This window comes from Phacochoerus africanus, chromosome 14, assembly GCF_016906955.1.
Source record: "Phacochoerus africanus isolate WHEZ1 chromosome 14, ROS_Pafr_v1, whole genome shotgun sequence".
NCBI lineage: Eukaryota > Metazoa > Chordata > Mammalia > Artiodactyla > Suidae > Phacochoerus > Phacochoerus africanus.
The window spans coordinates 36,100,943-36,124,434 of NC_062557.1; the positions used below are offsets into that span (position 1 = coordinate 36,100,943).

The 23,492-nt window shown below is 36.9% G+C and overlaps 1 protein-coding gene across 1 annotated transcript in view; it reads left to right on the top strand.

Moving 5' to 3' along the window:
- The window catches only part of MED13 (mediator complex subunit 13), a 98,943-nt gene that overhangs the window by 12,032 nt on the left and 63,419 nt on the right, over positions 1–23,492 (top strand). Inside the window, 7 exon segments of the mRNA XM_047758042.1 lie at positions 1,211–1,265; positions 1,268–1,379; positions 18,372–18,517; positions 19,382–19,579; positions 21,008–21,202; positions 22,253–22,415; positions 22,607–22,717. Coding sequence (XP_047613998.1) covers positions 1,211–1,265; positions 1,268–1,379; positions 18,372–18,517; positions 19,382–19,579; positions 21,008–21,202; positions 22,253–22,415; positions 22,607–22,717 — 980 coding nt within the window.

Genomic DNA, 23,492 nt, shown 5'->3' on the forward strand with positions numbered 1-23,492 from the left:
ATTTTAAAAGTTGAATTAAGAAGGGTTATTTATTTTTACTTAAGTTGAATGAAGACCCATACTTATAAAATGGTTAAAAAAGTTTATAGGCTATAGGATACTAAATTATATTTGAAATAACAACTTAAAATATTACAAAGTTAAATGCTGAAGGTAGTAGCTATCATTTATACTAGGATTCCTTGGATGCTTTGTTACAGGTTTGAGATGGATAGAGAATAAAAAAATTATTTTCTGAACTACATACTTATCTTAAAATGACTGTTAAGCTTTTCCTTTTTTTCTGTAACTTGGAGTGGCTATTTGATTTGCTGGCAAAATTGAGGGTGCATAATTAATGAAGGTCGCTGTAACTTTATATCAGAAATGCTATTTAAAATTTGTCTTCAGGAGTTCCTACTGTGACAGATGGGTTAAGGATCTGGCTGCAGTGGCTAAGGTTGCTGTGGAGGTGTGGGTTCCATCCCTGACCTAGTGCAGTGGGTTAAGGATCGGTTGTGACCTCATCTGTGGCATAGGTTGCAGCTGTGGCTTGGATTTGATCCCTGACCCAGGAAATTCCATATACTGTCAATATGGCCAACAAAAATTGTCTTTGAATTTTTAAATTTCTTCCCCAAGTAGAGACTCCTATACTGAAAAGTAATCATGGCAATCCATTTGGTTGAAATGAGACCTAAGGTGGCTGATAATGCATTGCTTGTTAGGCTCTGTGCCAAAAACTTCCTTTTTGATCCACCACTTATTTTTATAGTTGAGTCATGGATTAGAATGCTGCTTGACATAACGTGTTTTGAGTTTAATTATTAACTGTCCAGTTTTTTTGGTCAGGCTGAATGACTGAAGGAGTTAGGACAAAGTAACAAGTGAGCCAGCTTAAAAATTGGCATCTTAGGTATAGAGTGTGTAATATTTCCCTAGTTATGCAGATGTCCTTTTCGTTTATACAGAAACCAAATCAGCATGTTTGCAGTGTATCATTGCTCTTTTTATATGGTGGGAAAATAATTTTCAGGTAATTTAATAGAATGCATGATATTTAGGCCTTTTATTCCCCATGGAGCATCTTTGAAACCTTATATTTTAATGTCTAGAGAGATATTGAAATGATTGTTGTTCAGCATTCTGAGGTAAAGCAGGGTTTATGAATTTAGGGATTAAGCTGTAACACTTTTTAACATGGCTCTGAGTAGATTCATTTCTCTTTTAGAAGAGGAAGATGGAGTGTGGGAGAATGGACTTTCCTACGAATGCCGTACTTTGCTTTTCAAAGCAGTTCACAATCTGTTGGAACGGTGTTTAATGAACCGAAACTTTGTACGTATTGGCAAGTGGTTTGTAAAGCCTTATGAAAAAGATGAAAAACCTATAAATAAAAGGTAAGCTATTATATTTAAACTCTCACTTGCTATTTCTTTAGGCTTGTTAATTTTAATGACTTTATAGAAAATGTGGGATAAAGCAAACTAGTATAAACATATTCATGAGGTTAACGTTGGCAAAGTACAATAAGTATTTAGTTTTCTTTCACCCCTTCATTCTTTCTTTTACACATTTTAAGAATTTTCTTGCAGTGGTGGTATAGGCAGTATGTCAATACAGTGGCTTAATAAGTTTTGACTTGGGATGATACAGAAGATACGGAGTGAAAGTAGACTTAATGCATTGAAGTATACTTTTTTAGTACTAGTGGAAATATATTCATAGTACTCTTAAAATTAAATAATACTAATATTTGATTTTAGATGGTGGTCTGTAGTTATGTTTTGGCTTGAGTTAAGCCTTCTCATTTTCAAACCTATGTTTTTGCTTTGAAGTAATTTAAATTTGTTTTTTTTTTTTTTTTTTTTGCTATATGAGATTTGTTTACTTTTGGGTTGTTCATAATTTTCTTTAACTTTGAATTAAGCAAATTTATGACAATCTGTAGAATAGTTGCAGATGGAGCCATAGAAGATTTAAGACCTGTTTAGTTAAAAGCTTTAGGTTACTATTCTCTGTGATTTGAATAATATAAGACACAATCTGTTAGAAGATTTAGTTCCAAGCAGTTGTTGATTTGACTTCAAGAGAGATGAAAACTGGTGAGGTGAGTGAGGGATGTGGGAGAAGAGAAAAGAAAGGAAATTTAGTAGTTTTCCCTAAAAGATGTGAGGATATGAAATACTGGTTGTGATTATAATCATTGAGATGTCATTTATTATGTCTTATGCACATCTATTTTCATATGCACCTGGAGTGTTTTCAGACTTCCCTTTTTAGTTTCAGTATAATGGATGAATAAGTAAGCCTGGACAAATCAAGACTTTTACTTTTTTTCCCTCTGAAAATTAAAATAAATCTTTATTGGAGTTCCCTTTGTGGCTCATCAATTTAAGGACCCTATATTGTCTCTGAGCAGTGGGTTTGATACCTGGCGTCACTCAGTGAGTTAATGATCTCTTATTGCTGCTGTGGCTTAAGTCACAGATGTGGCTCAGATCTGATGTTGCTGTGGCTGTAGTGTAGGCCTCAGCTGCAGCTGCAGGTGCAGCTCCAATTTGACCCCTAGCCTGAGAACTTCCATATGCTGCAGGTGCAGCTGTAAAAGGAAAAAAAATTAAACCTTTATTTATTTATTTAGTCTTTTTAGGACTGTACCCATGACAAATGGAAGTTCCCAGGCTAGGAGTTGAATCAGAGCTGCATCTGCCAGCCTACACCACAGCCATCGCAATGCCAAATCCGAGACAAGTCTGCTACCCACACCACAGCCTGTGGCAGTACCGGATCCTTAGCCCCCTGAGCTAGGCCAGGGATCAAACCCATATCCTCATGGGTACTAGTAGGGTTTGTTACCATTGAACCATGATGGGAGCCCCCTGAAAATAAACCTTTATTGTCAACAAAATAATTAATTTTATAAGTTAGGAATGCATTTGGTTGCAATTGACAGAATATCTACCTGGATTATGTAGGAATTGATTTTTCTCAATAGCAGAGAGTCTAGAGGTAGATAATCTGTTCAATAATGTCATCAAAACTCAAATTCTCTGGAATTTTCTGCTCTGTTATCTTTAGCCTTTGGCTTTTACCCTCATGGTCCCAGTAAGTGTTGTACCTCCAGACCTGACTCACAGTGGATTCTAGGGAGGAAGTGGAGAGGAGGGAAGAAGCGAGAAAGGGTGACTCTCAGGAAGTATTCTTTTCTAGAAACTTTAGCTGACATATCATTGGCTATACTGAGAGAAATATTTTTTATATTTCTCAGAACAAAATAAGGCTCTAGTTAGATGAAGAAATGGAGGGTAGAGACTAGGTAGGCAGTTAATTAGAAGAAAGGGGAATAGATATCAGGTAGGCAGGTGGCAGTGTCCACCATGTATGTTTATATAGTTTTAAGAAGTCAAGCTAATTACCAGGATTTAAAATGAAAACCTGTAATCCTGAGCCCCAGCTATTGAATGTGCTCCTCAAAGGCAATCCCTTTCAATTCTTTAAACTTGTAAAAATTTAACTATTTAAAAATTTAGAAGCATATAGTATGTTTATTCTTGAATTTTCTGTTGTTTCAGTTATTCAGGATTTAATCTATTGACTTTTCTATTGATGATTTAATTATTTTACTGACCCCCTTCCTCCCTGCTGCTTTTCCACTCCCCACCCCTACCGCTTAGACACTGGCATGTTTGTTCTCCTTTCCCTCTCTTTTTTTTCTTATCTTGCCAATATAATTATGAAATTTGGTAAAAACAATACTTATTGTTTCTATTATTATAATTTTATAAATATTACATTTAGTGAGTCATATAGCGTATTAGGATTACTTCCTGTTTTCTCTATATAATTTTGTTTTCCCACTGTTAATGATTATCTGTTTTTTGCACTTTATTATCTATGTCAGGGGTTGGTAAATACCACTCCACAGGGCAAATACAGCCTGTCACCTGTTTTTGTAAATAAAATTTTATTCAGCCCTGTTCATTCATTTTTGGATTATTTTATGCCTGATCTCACACAGTAGTAGAGTTGAATAATTGTGCCAAGAAACAGATGACCCAACAAGCCCTAAAATATTTAGCTTAAAATATTTCTCTGGTTCTTCACAAATAAAGTTTGCTGACCCTTGATCTTTGTATCTATTGGTAATTTTCCCCTAGACTGTCTACCAACAGTGTAAATCTCCCTTCCCTATCCTAGAAAGTGTAATCTTTTAGTTTCTCCCTTCCCCTTCCCTCCTCCCTCTGCCCACCCCTCCATATCCCTATTTGAACCTTTTATTTCATTCTTCTGTTCCAGTTTGGACTTGCTCTGTTGGCCTGTTTATAGTACTCATCTCTTTGCCTTTCTGACTGTGTTCGATCCCTTATCCTGGATCTCATGTTTTCTTTTTCTGTCTTACTGTTTTGGTAGTGCGTATCAACCTGTAGTTTCCTGAGAAGGGAGTATATTTAGAAAGTAATATATTTGGAGTTCCTGTTGTGGCTCAGTGGTAACGAACCTGACTAGTATTCATGAGGATGCGGGTTCGATCCCTGGCCTTGCTCAGTGGGTTGAGGATCTGGCATTTTTGTGAGCTGTGGGGTAGGTCGAAGACGCAGCTCAGATCTCACGTTGCCAGCGTAGGCTGGCAGCTGAAGCTCCAAATAGACCTCTAACCTGGGAACCTCCATGTGCCACCAGTGTAGCCCTACAAAACCAAAAAAAAAGGGTAATATATTTGAGAATGATCTTTCCTTCTTTTATGACTTCTGGCCACTAAAATGCTAATTGGAAGTTCTGTATATGTGAATAGCTATGAAGTTGCAGGCCATTTTTACTTAGAACTGTGCTTTATAGTCGCCACCAGCCACTTGTAGCTATTTAAATTTCAATTAATTGAAAGAATAAAATAAAAAATTTAGTTCCTCAGTTGTGCAAACCACATTTCAAGTGCTCCTATGACTGCTGGCTTTTGTATTGTATTGCACAGTGAAGATAGAATATTTCCGTCATTGCAGAAAGTTCTTTTGGATGGTATTTCTTAGACTGAGCCTTTACACTTACAATTAAAATAATACTTTAGGAGCTTCACTGAAGAAGTCAGTCAAGGTTTTTGTTTTTTAAGGCAGTAAATGAAAGTATAAACTTAAAATTACACCTATAAAGCTATGTTTATCTTCTGCCACAGCTGTGGCTTTTACACAGTCCCTTTGTCCCATTTTAATTAAATGTAAACATGATGAGATTTAAGGTGGTGTATCTAGTCATTTTGTATAGCTTTAGCATGTCCTTTGGTTGGATTCCTCAGTACCTCTAAAAACCCTAACTTCTAGGGAAGGTAAGAACTATCACTGTTACGTTTTCTAAGGACTCAATTCCTTTCTTCTTGTCTTCTAAGATAGCACTCTCTAATAGAAATATGAGTTGTGTGTGTAATTTTAAATCTTGTAGGCACATTTTAAAAAGTTTTAAAAAGTGAAATTAATTTTAATATATTTAACCCAATATATCCACAGTATTTCAGCATATAATTATATATGTAGATGGTATTAATGAAGTGTTTTACTTTTTTTTTTTAACTAAGTCTTTGAAATCTAATATGCATTCTATACTTAAGAGTACATCTCAGTGTGGCCTGGTCACACTTACAAGTGCTTGATAGTGATGTGTATATTGGTTATTGCATTAACAGTAACAGTTCTAGGGCTTTAAGCCCGGGTGAGCTTGGCACTGTTTATTGGTGAAAGATATCTTCTGTCTGGTTTATGAACCCTCCTGGAATTGTATACTAAATTATGAGTGTACTCTAGAATCTCAAAGGTAGGGGAAACCTTCACTTTATGTCAAGTTATCCACTCTTTGCCAGATTGGCCATAGTACTGTCTTATTTTTCCTTCCTTCAGCCTCTCTATGCTAGTCTATCATTAATGCCTGATATCAGGATTATTATACATCCTATTTCTGAAATGTTGAGTGATGATGTAATAGTACTTATGACCTATGAAATTTCTCTGTGATGCTTGAGTCATTAGGATTTGCATGGTCAGTTTCCCATATCCTCATGCTTTCCAGAAACATTTATGACAGAAAATTAAGTGCTTAAGACTTCTTCCCCTCTGTTTTTCCTTCCCCATTAAGCTTTTACTATCATTTCGTAGTGTGATTCTTAGAGTCATACAAATCTGTACTTTTCAACTATTGGTTTTTGATATGAATGATAATAGAGAATTTTTTTTCTGAAGGGGAGAAGGGAATGAGCAACCATTGCCTAAGCAGAACTGACCAGGCAGTGTTTGAAGTCACGGCTTAATATATATTAAATCAATTCTCACAACAACTCTGTAACTCCAATTTTACAGTTGTTAAATCTGCAGCACTGGCAGGTTAAGGAACTGGTCAAAGGCCATCTTTGTAGGCATTGGAGCTTGTAGGTATTGGAGCTGGGTTAGAGGACATGAAAAATATCAGACAGATTGTAGACCCCTGTATCTCCTGCACCTACATCTTTTAAGGAGATAAGAATTAGTAAAATAGAAGACTTAAAAATTAAAAATAGTAGTAAATACTATGTTGAGCCTCTGAAGTTGTAAATCAGAAAAATATATTGCTTTCTAAGGATTCTTTAATGCATAGTGTAAGTAATGTGTTTATTAAGTGGGCAGGAGTATATACGAAATTCACAGATAAGGTGTTATATTCTGAATTTTTTTTTTTTGCTATTTTAGGGCCACGCCTGTGGCATAAGGAGGCTCCCAGGCTAGGGGTCAAATTAGAGCTACAGCTGCTGGCCACACCACAGCCACAGCAGAATGGGATCCCAGCCACACCTGTGACCTACACCACGGCTCACGGCAATGCTGGATCCTTGACCCATTGAGTGAGGCCAGGGATCGAACCTGCATCTTCATGGATCCTAGTTGGGTTCGTTAACTGCTGAGCCATGAAGGGAACTCCTATATTCTGGATTTTAATATAGTTCTTTTGTTCATAGAGATAAGAAACTGTAAATTTTCGTTTAAAGTTAAAAAATTACTGTGTGGGCAACAGAAATAGAGATTAATGTAGTGATTCCCAATCTTGTCTGGATGTGGAATCACCTTGAAAGATTGAAAAATATTGATGCCCTGTTTTAACCTGGGAGTATGGCCTGGCCTTTAGGATTTTTACTTTTAATTTATTTTACCTCTCTATCCCTATCTATCTATTTTTGGTTGTGCCTATGGTATGTGGCAGTTCCTAGTCCAGGAATTGAACCTGTGCCACAGCAGTGACAATGCTGAATCCTTAATCTCTAAGCCATCAGGGAACTCCTGGGCTTTGAAATTTTTAAAAGATAGTCTGTGGTTCTAATAAAGGTTTGAAAACTATTGAATTAATGGAATAAAATTTTAATTGTAGTAAATAATGTACAACAAAATTTTACCATTTAGCCATTTTTCAGTGTATGGTTCAGTGACATTAAGTACATTCGTATTGTTGTGCAGCCATCACCACTATCTCCAGAACTTTTTCTTCATTGCAGACTGAAAATCTGCCCATTAAATAATTTCCTACTATCTCCCCCCCCAGTCCTTAGTAACTATCATTCCAGATTCTGTTTCTGTGAATTTGACCATACTTAAGTGGAATCATATAATATTTGTTCTTTTGTATCTGGTTTATTTCAAAGGTCCTCATCCAAGTTGTAGCATACACTTTCTTTTTTTTTTAAGATTGGATAATATTGTGTTGTAAATTATATCACATCTTGTTTATCCATTTATCTGTTGATTGACATTTGGGTTGTTTCCACTTTTTGTCTTTTGTGAATAATGCTGCTATAAATATTAGTGTATAAATATCTGTTCAAGTTCTGCTTTCAGTTCTTATGGGAATATACCCAGAAGTGGAATTGCTCGATAATGTAGTAATTCTATTTTTATTTACGTTTTGAGAATTACTATAATCTTTTCCACAGTAGCTGTACCATTTTATATTCCTACCAGCAGTGTAGGACAATTCCAGTCTCTACATTCTCACCAGTACTTCTTTTTTTTTGTTTTAATAGTAGTAGCCATCCTTATAGCTATGAAGTGGTTATTCTTGTTGTGATATGCATTTCCTAAATGATTAGTGATGTTGAGCTTCTTTTCACATGGTTGATGGCTATTTGTGTATCTTCTTTGGAGAAATGTCTGTTCAAGTCCTTTGCCCATTTTTAATTGGTTGTTCGGATGACTAGAACTTTAAGTCAGCATTCCCTTTAATTAATTTTAATGATTTTATGACAAGGCCTTTAATGTGCCTTGAGTTCCTCAACAGCAAAATGGGATATCATCTTTCTATATGTACCTAACAGAAGTGCTAAAAATAGGTTAGATACGACACTTCCCATAGCAGTATACATAATGACATAGTATTATTACATAGTAACTACTATTATAGAACAGCAAACTTTAACCTGTAAGCATGTTTTCATTTTCGGTCTTAGAAATAAATAATTTTTTTTTTGCCTTTTTTTGGGCCGCTCCCGTGGCATATGGAGGTTCCCAGGCTAGGGGTCCAATCGGAGCTGCAGACACCGGCCTACGCCAGAGCCACAGCAACGCTGGACCCTTAACCCACTGAGCAAGGCCAGGGATCGAACCCGCAACCTCATGGTTCCTCGTCGGATTCGTTAACCACTGCGCCACGACGGGAACTCCTAAATAATTTTTTTTAAGTACTTAGGAAACATATTTCTGCAACAGAAGAAACGGTTTCATCTGTAAAGCTTCCTCACTCTTACCTTTTTGTTGTGGTTATTAAAGTAAAAGCTCCTGCAGAGGAAGTTTATTCTCTCCAATATTCTATTGTTTTTGGCTATGCCTGCGGCATATGGAAATTCCCAGGCCAGAGATCCAACCCGAGCCACAGCAGTGGACAACACTGGATCTTTAACCACTGGGCCACCAGGGAACTCCTCTACAGTACTTTATAGTAACCAGCAGTACCTTGGATTCTCATTGTAGTTGCACAGATTTGTTTTAATTCCTCATTTTTAAGTGTCAAGTACCAAAAATGGGGTGATATTATAAAATGATCTCTTTCCTTGAAAGACAAGTCATTGTGAATTTAGTATGGCACTGTTACCTACCATTCACTTTGGCCTATATGTTTTCTGACTAGATTATTATCTTCAATACAGGCATACTTCAGAGATATTGCAGGTTCTACTCCAGATCACCACAATAAGGAGCGTATCATAATAAATGGAGTCACACAAGAATTTTTTGGTTTCCCAGTGCATATAAAAGTTACGTTTACATTAACTATAGTCTATTAAGTGTGCATTCTTTAAAAAAAACACTATATATAACTTAATTAAAGATACTTTATTGCAACAAAATGCACACTATCATCTGAAACCTTTAGCAAGAAGCAATTTTTTTTGGTCTTTTTTAGGGCCGCACCCATGGCATATGGAGGTTCCCAGGCTAGGAGTCTAATCGGAGCTATGGCTCCATATGCCAGAGCCATAGCAACATGAAATCCAAGCTGTGTCTGCGACCTACACCACAGCTCATGGCAACACCGATCCTTAACCCATGGAGGGAGGCCAGGGATCGAACCTCATGATTCCTAGTTGGATTTGTTAACCACTGAGCCATGATGGGAACTCCCAGAAGTAATCTTTTCAATAGTAGCACCAAAGATCCTTAATACAGATCACCATAACAAATAAAAGAATAATGAAAAAGTTTGAAATATCATGAGAATTACCAAAATGTGACTCAGAGACGCAAAATGAACATATGCTGTTGAAAAAATGGTGCCAACAGACTGTTCAATTACACGGTTGCCACAAAACTTCAGTTCGTAAGGCACTCGGTTATCTGTGAAGCTCATTAAAGTGAGGTTTGCCTGTATAAGAATTTCAGAAAATTTATCACCTATTTAATATATTTAGTTTTTTTCTCCTATGTCATGCACAAATATGGCTTATAATTTTTTATTGATTGATTTATTTTTGTCTTTTTAGGGCTGCACCCACGGCATATGGAGGTTCCCAGGCTAGGGGTCGAATCGGAGCTTCAGCTGCTGACCTGCACCACAGCCACAGCAAAGCCAGATCCAAGCCGAGTCTGCAACCTACACCACAGCTCACAGCAGCACCAGGTCTTTTGACTCACTGAATGGGGCCACCTGAGTCCTCATGTATAGTAGTCGGGTTTGTTACTTTTAAGCCACAATGGGAACTCCCAAAGATGTTTTATTTTAAACCATTTTATATTACAATTAGATCAGGCTATATTGGAAACATGCTGACAGCATAGGAGGTGGTGTTTTTCTGAAAATAAGCAACTGGAATTGAGAGCTTTCTGTTAAGTGGGACATTGTAGTTAAATAATGGGAGTGGAGAGATTGCTCATATCTGTTGGAATATTGGGTTTTACAAGATTCTTTGGAGACCAGTTTGTCACTTTATATCACAGAGCCTAATTTTATTTTCTGATTTAAAAGTTAAGGTGGTCATATGCCCATTGGAGGTATTGAAATGCTATATTTTGGGCCTTCACTTTATGGGCTGTGATTTTTATGTGTACCAGATTATGTTTACTTTCCTAAATAATATTTTAATAAAACTTAAGTAATGTACTTCTTTTTAGCATTTCTCAGACCACAGTAATCTCTTAAGGAAAAATTTTATTCACATTGTTTTTGCTTTTTATGATGTCATGGCAAAAAATCCATTTTGAATATCCTTTTTTATTATGTATGAAGTGAAACAGTTGAAAGCTGTATCTTTAAGAACTACAGTTCACAGATTACATGTGAGGATATAAAATTCAGGTCTCTTTGCCTCTTTGTCTTTAAAGTTAAAGAACTCGAGACTGGTTTAGGTTGTTGCTTACCCTGAAATGTTTTTGGAAGTATTTGCAATTCAGATTTTGGAATCTGCTGTTGAGTTACTAAGTAAATATATAGCATTCATAATAATTTGTATAGAATATTTACTTTATCCCTGAAATTAGTCCAGTTACAATTTCTCTGTGTAATAGATTATTCTTGCTTGAGTCACTTTAATAATGTTTTCTGTGACATAAAGAGCATAAAGTATTTTTAGTAATTCCCCTTTAAACTTTTAAATGTGGCTCCTTTCTGAGAAATTTATCTTTTTTTTTTTTTTTTTTGTCTTTTGTCTTTTTAGGGCTGCACCTTTGGCATATGGAGGTTTCCAGGCTAGGGGTCCAATCAGAGCTGCAGCTGCCGGCCTACACCACAGCCACAGCAATGTGGGATCCTAGCCATGTCTGTGACCTACACTACAGCTCATGGTAGTGTCAGATCCTTAACGCACTGAGTAAGGCCAGGAATCGAATCCACATCCACATGGATACTGGTTGGGTTGTTAACCACTGAGCTATGATGGGAACTCCAAGAAATTTATCTCTTAATGTTTCCTGAAAAACCTGTAAAAAACTTGTAATGTTAAAGTATATGTATATTCATTCTAACTAGTTTAAAATGAAGTTTTCTTAACTTTTTTTTTAGCATTGTTTTTTAAATTGTCATATCTCTTTATTGTTTAGAGAGAGAAATGCTTTCAAAGTTGATTTCTGCCTGTTTTATATCAGTACATATAATGGACATATCCTTCTCAGAAATTAAACACGAGTGGTTTTACTCAGATAAAAACACTTTTGAGTTCCCTGGTGGCTCAGCAGGTTGAGGATCTAGCATTGTCACTTCTGTGGCTTGGGTTACAGCTGTGCTGTGGGTTTGATCCCTGGCCCCAGAACTGCATACTGTAGGCACGGCCAAAAAATACTATTTATAAATTTTGTCATGTATTTATATGCTGTATAACTCAACCCTAACAGTTACGGAAGAATTCTGTCAGGAAAGAGGATGCTCAAAAGAGAAGCACAAATTTGGCTACATATACATGCATTTCCACATTTATTAATGGGATGAGTTGCATATATGTTTGTTTAGATGCATTCTTTGAGGAAAATAAATGTATGGAGGCATAGTAGTTATTTTTAAAAACCCTAATGTTTCAACTGGTGTCAAAAGTCAGGTTTGATATTCTTAACAAAGGGTATGAGAGTCACACTCTTTTTTTGTTGTTGTTTTTGGTCATGCCCACTGGCATGTGTAAGTTCCTGGGTTCCTGGCCAGGGATCAGATCTGCTCCACAGCAGTGACTCAAGCCATGGTAGTGGAGAGTCACACTCTTGATTTGATTTTTTTTTTTTGGACTGTGTGATAACATCGGCCACACCATAGCTTTGTTGAGAAACATTTTTATTTTTCAGCTCTGCACTTTCCAGCCTGTTTGCATTTCTTTTAAATTATGTTTACAAATGAGCAAGTTCTTTATTTCTGTATCAGCTATTGCTGTGTAACAAACCACCCTCAAAACATAGGAGTTTAAAAAAGCAGTTATGTATTCTTTTTTGTTTTGTTTTGTTGTTTTTTTTTTTTATCTTTTTTTGCTATTTCTTGGGCCGCTCCCACGGCATATGGAGGTTCCCAGGCTAGGGGTTGAATCGGAGCTGCAGCCACCGGCCTACACCAGAGCCACAGCAACGCTGGATCCGAGCTGCGTCTGCAACCTACACCACAGCTCACGGCAACGCCGGATTGTTAACCCACTGAGCAAGGGCAGGGACCGAACCCGCAACCTCATGGTTCCTAGTCGGATTCGTTAACCACTGCGCCACAATGGGAACTCTTAAAAAAGCAGTTATGTATTCTCATTGATGTACTTGCAGGTCAACCAGGGGTTAGCCAGTCTAGTCACATGTAAACTATAGTGTGGGTAGGGGTGAATTCCACATGATTCTCATCCTCCTTAGACAAGTGAGTAGTCAGGGTATGTTCTTATGGCGATGAAAGAAGCACCAGAAGGCAATCCAAATTACATAAGCATATTTCTAGTTTCTGCTTGGTCAAAGCAAGTCACAAAGTGAGCTGTTGTGACTCCAAGTCAGTGGTTGGGGAAGTATATTTCACCTCAAATGGGGAACTACAAAGTCTGGGTAAAGAGAGAGGTGAACATGGAGTTCTTGTCGTGGCTCAGCAGAAACAATTTTGCCCAGCATCCACGAGGATACAGGTTCGATCCCTGGCCTTACCTCACTCAGTAGGTTAAGGATCTGGTGTTGCTGTGAGCTGTAGTGTAGGTTGCAGACATGGCTCAGATCTGGCATTGCTGTGACTGTGGCCTAGGCCAGTGGCTACATCTCTGATTCAGCCCCTAGCCTGGGAACCTCCGTATGCCACAGGTGTGGCCCTAAAAAGACAAAAGAAAAAAAAAGAGAGGTGAACAAAACATTAGAAAGCTACAGTCATCAAAACAGTGTGGTACTGGCATAAAGACAGACATGTAAAAGTCGTGTGTGTGTTCAAATGATCTTTGACCACGATGCCAGGACCGCTCAATAGGGAAAGGATGTTCTCTTCAGTAAATGGTGTTGGGGAAGCAGGCTATCCACATGTAAAAGAATAAGATTGGACCCTTATCTTATACTATAATTAACTTAAAATGGATTTCAAAACCTAACTATAGGACCTAAAACTATAAAACTCCTAGGAAAAAAACATAGGGGAAAAGCTTCAGTTACACTGGATTTGGCAGTGATTTTTGTGGTTGTGATACTGTAAGCATAGACAACAAAAGCAAAAACAGACAAATGGGACTGTATCAAACCTAAATACCTTTGTGCATCAAAGGACGTAATCAACAGTGAAGAGGCAGTTTATGGAATGGGAGATAATATTTGCAAATCATTTATCTGGTAAGGTGTTAATATCCAGCATTATAAAGAACTCTTACAACTCAACAAAGTATCATATAGCCCAATTAAAAATTGGACAAAAGACTTCAGTGAACATTTCTTCAAAGAAGATATACAAATGGCCAATAAACATATGAAAAAATGTTCAACATCACTAATCAGAGAAATATAAATCAAACCACAGTGGGAGATACCATTTCACATCTGTTAGGATGGCTACTATTGATAAAATGAAAAGGTAACAAGTGTTAGAAAAATTAGAGCCTTTGTGCACAGTTGGTGTGATTGTAAAATGGTGCAGTCATTGTGGAAAATGATATGAAGTTTCCTCTAAAAAATAAGAGTTCTTTTTGTGGCTCAGCAGGTTAAGAACCCAACATAGTGTCCATGAGGATGTGGGTTCAATCCCTGACCTCACTCCGTAGGTTAAAGATCCAGTGTTGCCGCAAGCCACTGCATAGGTTGAAGATTCCGCTCAGATCCAGCATTGTGGCTGTGGCATAGGCCTGCAGCTGCAGCTCTCGATTTGACCCCTAGCATGGAAACTTTCATATGCCACCGGTGTGGCATTTAAAAATTGTATACAAAAGTGCTCTATGAACCAGCAGTCTTACTTCTGAGTATATATCCAAAAGAATTGAAAGTAGGATTTGGAAGAGATATTTGCATATCCATGTTCATAGCAGCATTATTCTTACTAGCCAAGAGGTAGAAGCAGCCTAAATATCCATTGATGGAGATGGCTAAGCAAAATTGTTATACAATGAATTCATCCTTTAAAAGGAAAGAAATCCTGTCACATGCTACACTGTGGATGAACCTTGAGGACATAATGCCAAGTAAAATAAGCTGGTCACAGAAAGGCAAATATTATATGATTCGACTTATGTGAGGTATCTAAAGTAGTCAAGTTCATAGAAGCAATAAGTAGAATGGTGGTTGTAAGGGGCTGGGCCGGGAGTAGAAGGGGGAGTTGTTACTTAATGTAGTTTCAGATTTGCAAAGTGACAGAGTTCTGGAGATCTGTTTTACAATGACACTAATATGCTTAATACTACTAAACAGAACACTTAAAATGGTTAAGATAGTAAATTTTACGTTGTGTTTTTTACTGTGATTAGAAAAATGAGAAGAATTCCTCTTGTGGCTCAGTGGGTTAAGAACCTGACTAGCATCCATGAGGATGCAGGTTTGATCCCTGGCCTTGCTCAGTGGGTTAAGGATCTGGTGTTGCCACAAGCTGTGGTGTAGTCACAGATGTGGCTCAGATCCCTCCGTGACTGTGGCGTAGGTTGGAAGCTGCAGCTCCACTTCAGCCTCTACCCAGGGAACTTCCATATGCCATGGGTGTGGCCCTAAAAAGAAAATTTTTAAAAATGAGAGAGAGAGGTGGAGAATTGAGACCCTCTAACCCATTCTTCCACCAGTATTAAAGTTATTAATTCCTTTTATCAAGGAATTTACAGCCTGGCAGGGAGATCAGTTAGTAAATAATAGTAATGTTATGACAAATATTATGATAAGCATAGACTAACATGGGAGCACAGAAATGATGGTTAAAAGAGTATTGAGGAATGATTACGTAATGGAGAGAAATTTGCGGTAAACAAGGGTAGTTCTTGGTGGGTCGAGTATCTCTGCCTAAAGAATTTGGTAAGGATCAGATTGTAAAGAGTCTAAAGTGTTATGCCAGATATAGCATGGTTATATAAGATATTAACATTAGAGGAAAGTGGGTGAAGAGTATACAAGAGAATGCTATACTATCTTTGTAACTTTTCTGTAAGTTCAAAATTATTCTAAAAGTTGGTTTTTTTTTTTTTTAAATAAAAGCTGCTAGTATGGGGAAAATATAGTAATCACTGATTAATGTATTGAATTCATAAATTTAAAAAATTTATATGAGTAGTTTGAAGTAATAACAGAATGGAATTATAAACTTAGAAAAATTAAAGGTCTGTACTTAATTACTCTTAGTCTCATTCCCTGGTAATAACCAAGTTTTGTTTTTTATTTTTATTTTTTAACTTTTGTGTTAATAACTTCTGGTGATTACTGCCATATTCCAGAGATGTTTTTACCTCTAGGCCTTGACTGATTAACTTTAGGCAGTGTCTATTGGTTCTTTACAATGAGAGATTTATTTTATTAGTTATGTTATTTTCAGTTTTTGTCTTGGTCCCTTTTTAACTTGAATGATATGCATAAATTTCAGTTTCTTATTTTATCAACCTCAGACATTTTTCTTTGGCTGCACCTGCAGCATGTGGAAGGGATTGAACCTGAGCTACATTTGTGGCCTGCACTGTAGCTGTAGGAATGCTGGATCCTTAACCTCCTGTGCCACAAGGGAACTTCCTAGACATTATTTTTTGACATATATATGATGAAGAAATTCTCAGCTCTGCATTACTCTTCACCTCTTTACTTTGTTTTTCCCACTTTTATTAACTGTAATATTACTTTAACTATAACTTAACTTATTATGCCCTTGCTTTGTTCAGAAATAATTCAACAGATTATTTGCAAGTAACATGCAACAGATTTTGAGCTTATTATTATATTTTAAAGAACTGGTTTTTTCAGATGATTCTTAAAGATAAATGTGTGGAGAAGGAATAAGGAAAGTGGATTCTTCTTCATATACAATCTCATCCTCTCCTGGACTACTTCTAAATTTTATCATAAGGATATGTCTGCTTTCCTCTTGGAAACTTTTGTTTTCCAACTGGTATACCAGCCATATCTAAATTTCATAAGATGTTCTATTTTGCATATAACTTTGATTCTAGGATGCCTTCAGTGTAAGACCAATCATTGTTTTAAAATAACTTTTCGATAGACCATGATGGAAAATAATATTAAAAGAATATGGAATTCCTGTTGGGGCGCAGCAGTAAAGAATCTGACTAGTATCCATGAGGATGCAGGTTCAATCCCTGGCCTTGCTCAGTGGGTCAGGGATCTGGCATTGCCGTGAGCCGTGGTGTACATCACAGATGCAGCTTGGATCCTGTGTTGCTGTGGCTGTGGCACAGGCTGGTAGCTGTAGCTCCAATTCAACCCCTAGCCTGGGAACTTCCATATGTCATGGGTGCAGCCCTAAAAAGCAAATATATATATGTATGTATACACACACACACACACACACATAAAATGTATAAATGAGTCACTTTGCTGTACAGCAGAAATTGGCACAACATTATAAATCAGATATACTTTAATAAAAAATAAAATAACTTACTGAGGATGGAGGGGAGGGTATTATGTTAAATGCTTGATTAATTGCATTCAGCCAAATTTCAGAAATAATAAAATGAGAAAGTATATTTGCATTTATTTTATTATTATTATTATTATTGGTTTTTAGGGCTGCACCTGTGGCATATGGAAGTTTCCAGGCTAGGGGTCAAATCAGCCACAGCAACTCGGGATCTGAGCCACGTCTGTAACCTACACCACAGCTCACGGCAACACTGGATCCTTAACCCACCAAGCAAGGCCTGGCATCGAACCCGTATCCTTATGAATCGTAGTCAGGTTTGTTAACCACTGAGCCATGAAGGGAACTCCCTGCATGTAATTTTTTATATAGAGTAGAAAATAAAAGTAAAAATTTAGGTTACCTTTAATTCTACTGTACACCTAGATTTTTTTTCACAAAAGTAACCTTTCTTCTTTACTTTAAAAACATTGTTTTGACACTATACTATTTTGGCAGCCTGCCTTTTCCATTAAACCCACTCCCCCACCTTTATTTGTTTTGGTGGCTGTGTTACAATTATATGTGTGAGTATACCTAATTTGTTTATTTCATTTTATTTTTTGGCCATGCTGGTGGCATGCAGAAGTTCCCAGGACAGGGATTGAATCCATGCCACTGGAGTGACCTGACAGCAGTTGCAACACTGGCTCCTTAACCAGTAGGCCACCAGGGAACTCCTCCCTAACTTGATTAACTAGTTCCTCTCTTTGGGAACTAGTTGTAAACAGTGCTGTCAAGAACATTTCTTTCTTTCTTTTTTTTTTTTTTTGTCTTTTTGCCATTTTCTTGGGCCGCTCTCGCTGCATATGGAGGGTCCCAGGCTAGGGGTCCAATCAGAGCTGTAGCCACCGGCCTATGCCAGAGCCACAGCAACTCGGAATCTGAGCCGCGTCTGCAACCTACACCACAGCTCACGGCAACGCCGGATCGTTAACCCACTGAGCAAGGGCAGGGACCGAACCCGCAACCTCATGGTTCCTAGTCGGATTTGTTAACCACTGCGCCACGACGGGAACTCCAAGAACATTTCTTACAGGGAGTTCCTGTTGTGGTTCGGTGGGTTAAAGATCCAGCTTTGCTGTAAGCTGCAGCATAAGTTGCAGATGCGGCTTGGATCCTATGTTGCTGTGGTTGTGATGTAGGCCTCAGCTGCAGGTCTGATTTGACCCCTGGCCATTTCTTACGGCTAAGTCATTGTTCATATCTGTTTTTTCTTTTTTTTTCTTTTTTTCTCTTTTTTTCTTTAGATGATGAACTAGAATTTTTGGGTTAAAGAGAACATAAATTTTTGTGGTATAACTTTATAAAAAAGAAAAGCAAATTAACTTTTTTTTTGGCTATAAATCATTACTAAAATATAACTTTTTCTTCTTTGTTAGTGAACACTTGTCCTGCTCTTTCACCTTTTTCTTGCATGGAGACAGCAATGTTTGTACCAGTGTGGAAATTAACCAACATCAACCTGTATACCTTCTTAGTGAAGAGCATATCACCCTTGCTCAACAATCTAATAGTCCATTTCAAGGTAGATTTATTTTATTGACTTAGTTATTTGATTTCTTTATTGTTGTTTCAAGAACATTCTTACTGAAATTGAGAGATTAATGAGATTTCCCCCTGGTTTTTATCTTAGTGATGATTTTGATGTAGTTTACTTCTTCCCCGTTAGAGTATTAAGTCAGTGAAATAAGATTTTTAATACAAATATTATTTAAAACGTTCTTGAACATGAATGTTAACATTTTAAAGTGTTCTTTTAAATAGTCTTTAGCTGGTGTGCATGTTTATATTTTCAAAGTTATCTTGTGTATCAGGTCATATAAACCATTTTTAACATTGATATACAGAGACTTTGGATATAATTCATACCATGAAAATGGTTGAACTCTAGAGGAAGTATTTTACAATAAGATTGCTGATGTGTTTCTTAGGACTGGCAGTATGCTCTTATTTTAATTCTAAGCCTAATGTTTGATCTTAAAAATTTATATAGATAGTATAGAATAAATACTTAGGTTTATATATATAAACTTAGATTTATATATATATATATATATAAAATATATAAGCACATTGTGTTTCCTCAAATTGCTTTTCCTTAGTGGAAAGTCAAGAGAAGTTGAGGATATACAAATAATCTCAGTTTATGTTGAAATTCCATCCATCTGAGATTTTGGGGTAGACAGTATTTTTAAGTTTTTATAGTAAACTCAGTGTTGTACTTTATCTTCGTAATAATAAAGTAGAGTAAATGATTTTCTCTAATTGATTGTTATGGATTTCCTTTTCTTTTTTTGAATTGAATGATTACTTGCCATACTATTCAGTGTCATCTTATTTGGTGTAACAGTCTTAAGTTACTTACTTGATATCTGTTTTGGTTTTCTAGTTATCTTAAGCCCATTTGGACTAAATGGCACTCTCACGGGACAGGCATTCAAGATGTCTGATTCAGCTACAAAAAAATTGATTGGTGAATGGAAACAATTCTATCCTATCTCATCTTGTTTGAAGGAGATGTCTGAAGAAAAACAGGAAGATATGGATTGGGAAGATGATTCTTTAGCTGCGGTTGAAGTTCTTGTTGGTAGGGATTCTGAATATTAATCCTAGGGAAAATAATGTGACTGTATAATATTAGATTTTGTTGAATAATAACTAATGTCTTAGTGGCTTTTAACACCAAATGTTTATTTCTTCCTTATTTCCTGCTTGCATTGTATAAGGGCTGCAGCTTGGTTGCAGTTTGGTTCCTTGTATCTTCTCATTCTGCTACCTGGGTTCACGGAGTAGTACCCAGTATCTGGGACATACTGTTCTTAAAAAACAGAGGAATAATAGAGACTGAGCCTAACGATATAAGTGTATTTAAAGCTTTCGCTAGGATATAATGTATGTTGTATCTATTCACTCTCTATTAGGCAGAACTAGATATATGGCCAAGCTAAAGTCATTGGGGCAGGGAAATACATTCTACCTAGAGGGAAGCATGCTAAAGGCGGGGAGAAAATAATTGTGAATGAATAATATTTGCAGGCTGGAAAGTTGTTATTCAGTTATGCAGTATTTTAACATTTGGTAAAACTGTAGCCTCTCATGACTTAAAAGGCAGAAAATGTATGCCTAAAGAACTTGTGGCTTTGATTCACTCTGTCCAGGTCAGCTCTGTTGGGATTGGTTGTATTCTATATGTCTTCTTATTCAGGGACCTAGATTAACAGGGTAAACTATATTTGAGACATGGTCATCTCAAGGCAGAGGACATAAAGTGGGAGAGACTGCACTGGTGATCCTATAAGTACATCTAAAGTTCGTGTTGGGATGTGGCATCTGTCACATGTACTTACATTCCATAGCAAGTTGCATAGCCAAACCTATCATTGAGGTCAATATATATACACCCCTCACCTTTGAGAGACATGGGAGGTGTCGGGAATATATGATTGAGCAGATAATGGGGATTAAAATTTGCAACACTGTATTTAATAAATTTGTATGGTAAATGTTACATGTGAAGATTACCTTATTTGGTATTCAGTTTCAATAATAATTTCAATAAATGCATTATCAGAGTAGTTGTGTCAAAAACAGAAACAAAACACAAACATATATTAGGCTTTTAAAATAGAGACATATAAAGAAGAAAATAGAAAATGGCCCATAATTCTAGTGCCAGTTACTTTTGTTAAAAGTTTTTTTAAAATGCCATCAAATTTACAAATAAAGATTTTAAGAGTAATACACAATTATGGTTCAAAAATCTGAGAACAAAGAAAAAAAGCTGCTTTCTTATGGTCTGTGCCACCACAGGTAACCATAACTACCAGCTTGTGGTTTCTTCCAGGCAACCTTATGCCAGAAGGAGTGTTTATTTATAAAAATACATTAAATGTAGTTTATTTTAACACGCAGTCATATTAGATCTACTTTTCCAATAATGAACTTTTGAGTGAAACTAATCCCACTATAGTCACAACAGTAATTGATTTTCCCATCTGTTTTCCTTCCCTTTTAGCTGGTGTCCGAATGATCTACCCAGCATGCTTTGTTCTAGTCCCTCAGTCAGACATTCCTACTCCTAGCTCTGTGGGATCCTCTCACTGTTCAGCTTCTTGCTTGGGTGTCCACCAAGTGCCTCCTTCCACAAGAGATCCTGCTATGTCCTCGGTTACTCTTACACCACCTACATCTCCTGAGGAAGTCCAAACGGGTATTGTATTAATTTATTTCATTAGCTCTAGTGATAAATCTGTGGTCTTGAATATACCAGTTAAAATAATTATTTTAAAATAATTTTGGGAGTTCCCCTTATGGTGCAGCAGAAGTGAATCTGACTAGTATCCATGAGGACGAGGGTTCAAAACCCTGGCCCTGCTCAGTGGGTTAAGGATCTGGTGTTGCCATGAGCTGTGGTGTAGGTTGCAGACATGGCTCGGATTCCATGTTGCTGAGGGCCAGCATTTGCAGCTCCGATTAGACCCCTAGCCTGGGAACTTCCACATGCCATGGGTGCGGCCCTAAAAAAATAAATAAATAAAATAATTTCACACTTACCGAAGAGTTTGAAGTACAGTACAAAGAACTCTTCTCATTCAGATTCTCAGATGTTACTGGTTTGCTCTATTACCCTCTCTCTGTATGCATACATTCCTTATCATTGGTCTGAACCATTTTAAAACATGCTGCACACATGATGCCCCATTGCCCCTGAGTACTCAGTCTATTTCCCAAAATTAAGGGCATTCTTCTATATGACTGCTATTTAATCCTCCAACTCAGGAAATCAACATTGATATAACACTACAAGCCAGTTCCCACCCCCTGTTCAAATTTTTTTTTGTTTCCTATATTTTAAAATGACATGTTGGAGTTCCTGTGGTAGCTAAGCGGTTAACAAACCCGACTAGTAACCATGAGGTTGCGGGTTTGATCCTTGGCCTTGCTCAGTGGGTTAAGGATCCAGCGTTGCTGTGAGCTGTGGTGTAGGTCACAGGCACGGCTTGGATTCCTTGTTGCTGTGGCTGTGGCATAGGCCAGTGGCTACAGCTCTGATTGGACCCCTAGCCTGGGAACCTCCATATGCTGCGGGTGGGGCCCTAAAAAGACAAAGAAAGACCTAAAAAATGAAAAATAAAATAACGTGCTTTTAAGCTTACAAGAGAGCTGGGGCAAGTTGTGTCAGAAATTAGGGGGAAAAAAAACCCAGTGTTATTTTAAACCTACCTTTATTCTCCTACAACCTGTTCTTTTTTATTTGCAGTTGATCCTCAGTCTGCTCAGAAATGGATCAAATTTTCTTCAGTTTCTGATGGTTTCAACTCTGATAGTACTAGTCACCATGGAGGAAAAATACCCAGAAAATTAGCAAATCATGTGGTGGATAGAGTTTGGCAAGAATGCAACATGAACAGAGCACAGAATAAGTATGTATATTAACTTTCAGGTATAAAAATTACATGTTGGTAGTTACTTGTAAAGAAAAGATATTTAAAGTATAAACTGTTATTCATATGATTTTTAATTCAGAAAATTTTTAAAAATTCAATTTTAATGCTTAATTGAGGGTTACAAATTTTTTCTGAATTCTGAAGAATTTTATACTTTCACATCTTAGGAGGAAGTATTCGGCTTCATCAGGTGGTCTGTGTGAAGAAGAGACAGCTGATAAAATAGCATCCTGGGATTTTGTTGAAGCCACACAAAGAACAAATTGCAGCTGTTTGAGGTAGATTTTTTTTTCCCCCATTTGATTGATGTGTGTATATGTGTGTGTGTGATAGTTTCTTATGCTGTTGCATACTCATGCCCCACTTTGTTTGAGGTAGCTTCTATAAATATAGCATGTTAGGATTTTTTTCCAAAAGAAAATAGTTTGAGAAGAACAAAAATTTAGTAATTTGGAGATGATTATAGAAATGCATACAAATGTATGTCATAAGTTCTTACATAGTTAGCAGAGCTGGACTGTGAAAGCTTGGTTTTGCAGCCAAATAAAAGAATTTTATACTGAGTTATGGTGAATATATATATATAGCATCTGCAGTGTAAGGAAAACATAAGTTTCTAGATAAATGTGTTCATAAATGGCACTGTGTCTGAGAAATTTCTCCCAAAGGTTCTCATAGAAAAGATGGTAAAAATACAAGCTTTCTAATAGACTGTGTTGTTGAGAGATTGATAGAGGAATGGAGGTCTTGGAATTCTTTAGGCAATGGTATTTGTTTTATATACTGAGGACTTTAATGAGATTTGGTTAGCAGAAGCATGAAGGTTGTATTGCTAAGTTCATTATTTTATTCTATAGACTAAGGGTAGATCATATGTTTTTGCAATCAAGTAAACAAATAATGGCATTCGAAATCCCTAACCAGGATTTGTGAATGAATAGTTTGTTGGCCACACCCTTCTTATTAATGGATGTAAGCCAAAGGAATGGAGTGCCTACACGGATTACGGGCCAAGGTTTTTCTTACATTAGCTCTGTTTGAGTACAGTGACAG